The sequence below is a fragment of the Colobus angolensis genome, unplaced genomic scaffold, assembly GCF_000951035.1.
Source record: "Colobus angolensis palliatus isolate OR3802 unplaced genomic scaffold, Cang.pa_1.0 Scaffold60, whole genome shotgun sequence".
Taxonomy (NCBI): domain Eukaryota; kingdom Metazoa; phylum Chordata; class Mammalia; order Primates; family Cercopithecidae; genus Colobus; species Colobus angolensis.
In genome coordinates this window covers 4205902-4214589 of record NW_012119599.1, presented here as the reverse complement: position 1 = coordinate 4214589, position 8688 = coordinate 4205902, and the positions used below count along the sequence as shown (strand labels likewise).

Below are 8688 nucleotides of genomic sequence, written 5' to 3'. Positions count from 1 at the left end.
CCAAGACACAGGTGTGGCTCACAGGGCCAGAACAAGTTGAGGGGCAGTGCTGAGAGTCAGATTCCCAGTTCCCTGCCTCTTGCCAGCACAAGGATAAGGAGCCAAGCAGAAGAGACAAAGAGTTCCTTCTCTACCAGATCTCTGATGGAGGTGCCCAGCATTCTTCCCCAGGTCCCAGGGAGCCTCTTAGCGTTTTGGGAGACTCCTGGGTGACAATAGGCAGCTGCTCCAAACCAACTCATCTTTATTAAATGCATCGTGTGTGTGTGTGTGTGTGTGTGTGTGTGTGTGTGTGTGTGTAGCACATACTTCAGGCCTGTGGCACCACTCCATAGAGCTGGTGAGGAAGTAACTTCTGTTTCTCGTTGCAACTGTAGATCCATCGGGGACGAACAAATGCCAGGGAGGGGTTGTCCATCAGGGCCTGCAGGGTGGGGTGGAGTCCATACAAGAATGTGTCATCGGCCGGGCGCGGTGGCTCAAGCCTGTAATCCCAGCACTTTGGGAGGCCGAGACGGGCGGATCACAAGGTCAGGAGATCGAGACCATCCTGGCTAACACTGTGAAACCGCGTCTCTACTAAAAAATACAAAAAAACTAGCCGGGCGAGGTGGCGGGCGCCTGTAGTCCCAGCTACTCGGGAGGCTGAGGCAGGAGAATGGCGTAAACCCGGGAGGCGGAGCTTGCAGTGAGCTGAGATCCGGCCACTGCACTCCAGCCTGGGCGACAGAGTGAGACTCCGTCTCAAAAAAAAAAGAATGTGTCATCAATGCGAGGACGGAGGAGATGCAAAGGTGTGCCAGGGGCTCCCATTCTCTGCCTCTTTGATACTCACCTCCTCAAAACTGGGATCCCATTCCTGTGCCGTGATCACAAACTGAACCCGGTCGCTCATATAGTCCTCGAGCTCCCTGGTGGGAGAGAAGAAAAGAGGTAGAAGGCACATCAGGGAATCAGCACTGACATCCTACTCCCCAGACACTCTCAATGCTGTCCTCACACTGTCCCCACCTATTTCCCCTCTAGGCTGCCTGTGGTGACACCGTTCTTCCATGTATCCATCTTGCCATAGCTACAATCACCAGAGCTCCCACAGTGGCTAATCCTCAGGCCAGCCCTTTCAGAAGCAGGGGTAGGGGTAGGGATCCTCACTGTAGAGAAGAGGAAACTGAGGCAAGCAATGTATCCTGGGCTGCCAGCGGTGGGCAGGCTGGCATTCGGATTCCATGGCCTGTGCTTACCTGCTGGGCATGGCCCTTCTCCATCCTTCTGATAGTCTTCTTTCCCACACCCTCACTCCTCCCAGCAGGTCCCTGAGCCCTCCCCTGGACCCATCACCCCTTCCCCACCCCAGTCCCTGGAGATTCACCCATTGAAGGCTGTGACATATCGGATGAGTTTCCGCCGCTCATCCCCAGGGAACTCCCCGTAAAGGAAGAAGTGCTTCCCCTGGAAGAAATCTGCAGGAGAGAAGGGGGCTAAAGTAAGCGTGAGGCCCCAGGAGTTCCCAGGACCAGACAGGAGTGACAAGGCTGACCCAGCAGCTGAGGAGAGGGCTGTCCACATGTGGGCAGGGATTGATGGCGGGCAGTGGCCCCTGCCTAGTGGCCCATCAGAGCCTTCTGGGGAGGTAGGCAGGTTGGTTGGTTGGTTTGCTTTAACAGTAGAAGATACAATGACTATTATTGCGATTTGTTTCTGACAGACAGGCGGAAGCCACTTATCTCTCTCTCTCTTTCCTTTTTAAGACAAGGGCTCACTCTGTCACCCAGGCTGGAGTGCAGTGGCGTGATCTTGCCTCACTGCAACCTCTGCCTCCTGGGCTCAAGTGATTCTCCCATCTCAGCCTCCCCAGTAGCTGGGACTACAGGTGTGTGCCACCACGCCCGGCTAATTTTTAAACTTTTTGTAGACAGATGGGGTATTGACATGTTACTCTTGGGCTCAAGCAATCCTCCCACCTCAGCCTCCTGAGTAGCCAGAACTATAGGTGCACATCACTATGCTCAGCTAATTTTTAAAACTTTTTGTAAAGACAGGCAAGGGGGAGGGGTGGTCTCGTCTCACTATGTTGCCCAGGCTGGTCTTGAACTCTTGGACTCAAGCGATCCTCCCACCTCAGCTTCTCAAAGTACGGGGTGAGCCACCGCGCCTGGCCTGCCTGGAGCCACTTAATGAGCTCAGTCCAGGCTGGAAACATCAGTATCTGCCACTTCTTCACCTTTGCTCTCCTTTCCAACCAGTGCCTTTCTTGCTCTGACCTTTGGGGTGGCTCCTTTCCATTTTAAGGTGACTCTCTAGGCCATCAATTTGCTGATGCCACTTTAGGGGCTTTGGAGAATCAAAGCATCTTCCTGCCCATCACCCAAGAGAAACTGGGTGGAAACAGCTCTTCTGCAAGTCCCCAAACCACACCTCTGTACAGCCCCGGCTGCCTTTCCTCTGCTCCCTTCATTCTCAAAGAAGCTCTGCCTCCCTGCCTCCCATCCCACAACTCCCTGCAGAGTTTCCCCATTCTCTTTCATTCTTTTTACACTGGAAATGCACACACACAATGTGTGCAGACAGCATCCATGTCCAGAGTGATGGCTGATGTTAAACCCAACACTGGTGTGCGCCCACTGGTGTGCAGAGAGCAGTGCCCCTGTCACCTGGTGTGCCCAGCTTCACCCCAGACCAACAGAACGGCACCTGGGCAAGTGAATCACTAGCGTGAGGGTGGGGCCCTCACCCCTGATGTGAAAAAAAGGAGGTCACACCTGGCACATGGCTGCAAGGGGAGTGGTCAGAACAAGAAATCTGGAAGGGAGAAAAAGGCAAGACACAGAGAGGATGCTGAAGGGAAGGGAACAAGCCTAGCAGAACCTGGAGGTGCTGAGGCAGGGAGTGGGTTGAGGAAGGAGAGGGGAGGCAAGACACAGGGACAGCAGTGACCCCAGGGTTGGCCAGGGCAAGTCCCAGTTGAGAACTGAGAAGGGAAAATGCTGCTTCAGGAGGGATGGGGGGATTTCCCACCTGGGAGCTCAGGGACTGGCAGATCAGGTGGCTCCTGGTGTTCCTCATCGTCCGTGTTCTCATCCGTGGAGCCTGCATACGGGTCTTCCCCGTTCTCCTCCTGGCCAGGGGGTGGTCTGTGTTCCTTCTGCTCAGCCACCCTGGGGTTGCCAAGAGAAGTAGAGAGTGAGCATGCAGGGCAGCCTCCCCTACACCCAAGGCCAGGGACACCCAGCCCTACCTCCTCAGCTCATCCTCTGTGTCCCCAGAATCTTCCACCCCGTTGTCCTGTCCTTCTACAAGTAGAAGCTCAGTCAGTGCAAGGCTGCCTTATCTCCTGGGAAGACAGGCAGCGCTCCCAGCATGGCACAGACCCAGGCATCTCATGCCCCTGGCCTCAACTGCCCTCCAGATCCAGTCATCTGGGCCCCTAGCCCCTCCTCCCTCAGACACAGGAGTCCAGGCCCCAATCCCTCCTCCCTCAGACCCAGGAGTCCAGGACCCAGCCCTTCCTCCCTCAGACCCAGGAGTCCAGGCCCCAGGCCCTCCTCCCTCAGACCCAGGAGTCCAGGACTCAGCCCTTCCTCCCTCAGACACAGGAGTCCAGGCCCCCAGCCCCTCCTCCCTCAGACTCAGGAGTCCAGGCCCCAGCTCCTCCTCCCTCAGAGTCTGACCTGACTGTTCCCCCTCAATGTCTATATCTTCCTGGAGCACTGATGAGGCTGCTTTGGTCTCTTCAGGGGATGGGGGCTTCTGGGGTGAGCTGGGTCCCGTTGCCTGAGTGGGTTTGGTTTTGGTCTGGGGGCGCTGAGGAGGGAGAGTGGGTGGGTAAGGAGGGCAGGAACAGTGTGGGTGTGATGCAGGGGTACCTGCAAGAGGCAGGAGTGGGAAGTTTGGGGTGCCACAGCAGATCCAGGTCATCCTCCCACTACACCCTCCCCCCCACTGGACAGGGGGCATCAGACCTTTCGAGGAAGCTTGGGGGCTTCATCTCCACTGCTGCCACTGTGAGAGGCCTCATCCTCCTCGCTGCTGGAGCCTGGCCCTGCCATGAGGTACCTAGGGGAGGAATCAGGCCTCAGACAAACAGGCCCGAGGGAAGTGGGGAGGGCATTCAGGAGGCAACAGCCACTGGTGTTTACTAAATATTCACTCTCGTGGGCTTCATGGTCTTGCTCCCAGCCCATTCCCTCCCAGCTCAGGAAGGCCCCAATGAACCCAGTCAGCCCGGCCACCTGCCCTGCAGACCTGGGCACCCCCTTTCTTCCCCTCCCTCTTTTTTTTTTTTTTTTGAGACAGAGTCCCATTCCATCACCAGGCTGAAGTGCAGTGGTCTGATCTCGGCTCACTGCAATCTCCACCTCCAGGTTTGAGCGACTCCCTTGCCTCAGCCTCCCTAGCAGCTGGGATTACAGGTGCACACCACCACGCCTGGCTAACTTTTTGTATTTTAGTAGAGACAGGGTTTCACCATGTTGGCCAGGATGGTCTCAATCTCCCGACCTCATGATCCGCTCCCCTCGGCCTCTGAAAGTGCTGGGCGTGAACCACCACTCCCAGCCCTTTTTTTTTTTTTTAGAGACAAGATCTCACTCTGTCACCCAGGATAGAGTGCAGTGGTGTGATCTTGGCTCACTGCAACTTCTATCTCCCGGGGTTCAAGCAATTCTTCTGCCTCAGCCTCCCCAGTGACTGGGTTAACAGGGCATGTGCCACCACGCCTGGCTAATTTTGTGTTTTTTGTTTTGTTTTGTTTTTTAAGTACATACGGGGTTTCACCACGTTGGCCAGGATGGTCTCGAACTCCTGACCTCGAGTGATCCACCCACCTCAGCCTCCCAAAGTGCTGGGATTACAGGCATGAGCCACTGCACCTGGCATTCCCCTCCCTCTTGGGGAAGAAATGTCTTCTCAATTGAGAAAGGAACAAAAAATCAGAACTTTCCCCTTTGAGAATCAAAGTCAGTTTCTCATTAGGAAAATACCCACCATTTAAGGGGAAAATCTCAAAGCAAATACGTTCTAAAGACCCCAACACTATAATCATGGTTCCTTAAGCCACTAACATTCCAGGAAAAGAATTTTCCCAGCTCTAACAACAGTAGCAGATTGACACTTACATGGGACTCCTACATGCCAGGTAGCACATGACAAATACTGAGTCACTGAATCCTGAGGTAGGTGCTATTTTTAGCCCCATTTTACAGATGAGGAAACTAAGGCACAGAGAGATTATTTAATCTGCCCTAAGCCATAGGAAGGTATGCAGAAGCAAATGAATGTATTAGTTCCATTTTTCTGAGACATACGTGTTAAGACCCTTCTGCATTTAAATTGGTTGTTTTAAAGCTGGTGAAATGCTGTTTGGGTAAGTCACACTCATAAAACGGTGCCTCACAGGAGATTCAGAGGATTTAAAATGTAGTAGTTCATTAACAGTCAATAGTCGGCTTATTTTTTGAGACAGAGTCTCGCTGTGTCCCCAGGCTGGAGTGCAGTGGCGTGATCTCGATTCACTTCAACCCCCACCTCCCAGGTTCAAGGGATTCTCCCACCTCAGCCTCCAGAGTAGCTGGGGCTACAGGTGTGCGCCACCATGCCCAGCTAATTTTTATATTTTTTGGTAGAGATGGGGTTTTACCATGTTGGCCAGGCTGGTCTCAAACTCCTGACCTCAAGCGATCCACCCGCCTCGGCCTCCCAAAGTGCTGGGATTACAGGCGTGAGCCACCGCACTCGGCCCAATTTTTATTTTTGAGATAAGGTCTTGATTTGCTGCCTAGACTAGAGTGCAGTGGTGCAATCATGGCTCATTGCAGCCTCGACCTCCTGGGCTCAAGTGATCCTACCACCTCAGCCTCCCAAGTAGCTAGGACTACAGGTATGTGCCACCATACCTGGAAAACTTTTTTCATGTTTTGCAGGGATGGGGTCTCACTACGTTGCCCGCGTCATATAGTTAATTTTTTTTATTTTACAAATGAGTACAAGCCAGAATTTTTTAAAATATAAAATGCTTTGTGAATTCTTTTTGTTAAGACCAGTTGCAAATCCAACATTGTCCTTTTCCCTTTTCTTTCATGCCCTCCTTAAGCTCTCCCAGGTACATAATAATGCATATCTGGTTCCTTCTGCCCCAAATATAGCACCAGCCCATCCCCTCTTCTGTTCCTGAGGCCCCAGCCTACTCAGGAGTCCCTACCTGCAGCCTCCCCTTGACAGTCCATCCCTCCCAACAGAGCCTGCCCCTGCTGCCATCAAATCTTCAGTGATTCCCCTCTGCTCAGAGGAGGCCCCTGGAGCCGGATGGGCTTCAGAATTTTGAATCTTTCAGATTTCAGAGAGGCAAATGGCCGGCGTACAGATTGTTACATAAACTCCCAGTAGGGCCTGGGGGAGCACCCCATGATCAAACCCACTAATATTTCTGGAGTTAAGACCATGACACACTTAAGGGGATAAAAAAAAAAAGTCCACAAATAGACTCACATTAGTTCAGGATGACTGCAGTGAAATGAGTTTGTGCTGAACCTAGAAAAGAACTTTCAGCTTCTAGAGATGTTTGGATTCCTGAACAACAGATGATGGTTCTGTGAAGCTGTATAGAGCCCAGTGTGTAGCCCGGGCTCCAGAAGCCCCTTCAGACCTAAGCCTACCCACCTCGCAGTCTCAATATCCCCCAAAGCAGATCATTTCTCAAATACACCAGGTACAGCTAACTTCTGAACACACTCAGGCCATAGAGTACAATCCAGTCTCCCCTCCAATCCACGGGCCTCAGATCTGAGCCTGCTTTGCTCAGTCCAAAGCCTTCTGTGGTTCCTACTGCCCCAGTCCCATTTTTCCTGCCACTTCTTACCCCCGCGTAAGCTCAGCCTCACCTACAACTCCTCCAGGCAGCCAATAGGCTGCCCTGACCTTATCTCCTCTGCCCAGCATGTTCTCTGCCTCTGTGCAGCCTGAAAAACCTCTCCTGGGACCTTGAAGACCCCCCGCTCTCTGCGGGCCACCCCGTAGGGCTTTCACTCCACTGTTACAACAATTCTGATCCCTCATCAAAGTGAGAAGCCTTCAAGGGCAGGGCTCGATGACTGGATCCTCAGCCTTGCACAGTCCAGCCTGGCACCAAGCAGAGGCTTCTGGGACTCATTTTGGTTTTGGGGGTTTTTTTTGTTGAGATGGAGTCTCGCTCTGTCACCCAGGCTAGAGTGCAGTGGTACGATTTTGGCTCCCGGGTTCAACCGATTCTCCTGCCTCAGCCTTCCAAGTAGCTGGGATTACAGGCACGCACCACCACACCCAGCTAATTTTTGTATTTTTAGTAGAGACAGCGTTTCACCATGTTGGCCAGGCTGGTCCTCGAACTCCTGACCTCAAGTGATCCACCTGCCTCAGCTCCCAGAGTGCTGGGATTACAGGCATGAACTACTGCCCCAGAACTCACTTTAAATGAATGAGTATGGACTCTAGCACTTGTTCTACCACCCCTGAGTCTTTGCACAAACTACTCCTCCAGACTTTTCTGATAAGCAGGCTTCACAGAGCCCTCTGTGACCTCCCAGGCAGGTCCTCCTTCCCTCATCTGGAGTACCCCAGCCCCTGCCCCACTCCTCTCAATAATCTGTTGACTCTGGGCTGGGACCACCTGTGTTTCCGCTGGCAGGCCCCGGTCTGACTCCTCTCCAGATCCCTGGCATTGCCCAGCACAGAATAAGGAGCAGGGTTGGTGTGTGTGTGGCCTTACCTTCGGGAGGGCAGCCGCCGACGCATGCGGTGACAGTCCAGCACCCACTCCTTACGCACGATGCGGCCTCCCAGGCCTAGGACCTGGCTGTACTTGGGGGTGTTGGCAAAGGCACAGCTGGTGGGGGGCAGAAGTGAGGATGTCAGTTGGGTGTGATCTGAGGGGCAAAGGGGAATGAGAGAGACAGGGGAGACAGAGGGAGACAGAGAGAGAGAGAGAGATCATGAGATCGAGGTGGGAGAAATAAAGAGGTTGGAGACCAAGGGAGAGATGCAAAAATCAGAGAGAAGACAAAGGCTACAGAGTGCAAGCGAGAAAGAAAGCGAATGAGAGAGAGAGAAAGCACGCAGCATAGTGGACACAGAGAAAGCACAAGGTGGAGGAGACACAGGAAGCTGAGGGAGAAACTGTAGTGGTGCAGAGAGTGGGGTGCAAGCCTACATGAGGTGCGTGCTGTCCTGGGTCCAGTCTGGTCGGTACTTGGCCCCAAGCTCTAGGGCCTTATCTCGCAGCTCAGAGCGGAATGGGTTCTGGAAGCCACTCAGCACCACTACCACACCCTGAAGGATCTTCCCTAGCTCCTCTGGGCCAGCTCGGGGTCGTCTGGGCTTGGTGCCTTCTCCTCGGGGCTTGCCTGTCACTGCCCCCTGTGCTGGGGCAGGGACTGGGACTGCGGCTGGGGTACGACTGGGAGCTGGTACTGGAGAAGCCAAAGAGTAGATCAGTTAGCATCACTGGGGCTCAACCCGCAGGCCCTCCTCCCTCAGACCCAGCAGTCCAGGCCCCAGCCCCTCCTCCCTCAGACCCAGGGGTCCAGGCCCCCAGCCCCTCCTCCCTCAGACCCAGGAGTTCAGGCCCCCCAACCCCTCCTCCCTCAGACCCAGGGGTTCAGGTCCCCCAACCCCTCCTCCCTCAGACCCAGGGGCCCAGGCCCCAACCCCTCCTCCCTC

At 54.1% G+C, this 8688-nt stretch overlaps 1 protein-coding gene across 2 annotated transcripts in view; it reads right to left on the bottom strand.

Annotated features, from left to right (window-relative positions):
- Positions 1-231: 231 nt before the first annotated feature.
- Positions 232-8688, bottom strand: part of XRCC1 (X-ray repair complementing defective repair in Chinese hamster cells 1) — a 34917-nt gene continuing 26460 nt past the window's right edge. For both annotated transcript variants that reach the window (XM_011963118.1, XM_011963120.1), the window contains 9 exons: positions 8180-8438; positions 7739-7855; positions 3960-4053; positions 3669-3801; positions 3236-3290; positions 3016-3155; positions 1370-1460; positions 836-911; positions 232-424 (listed from right to left, as the gene is read on the bottom strand). In XM_011963118.1, the coding sequence (XP_011818508.1) occupies positions 311-424; positions 836-911; positions 1370-1460; positions 3016-3155; positions 3236-3290; positions 3669-3801; positions 3960-4053; positions 7739-7855; positions 8180-8438 (1079 nt within the window). In that variant the 3' untranslated portion in view covers positions 232-310. The remainder of the gene's footprint in view (positions 425-835; positions 912-1369; positions 1461-3015; positions 3156-3235; positions 3291-3668; positions 3802-3959; positions 4054-7738; positions 7856-8179; positions 8439-8688) is intronic.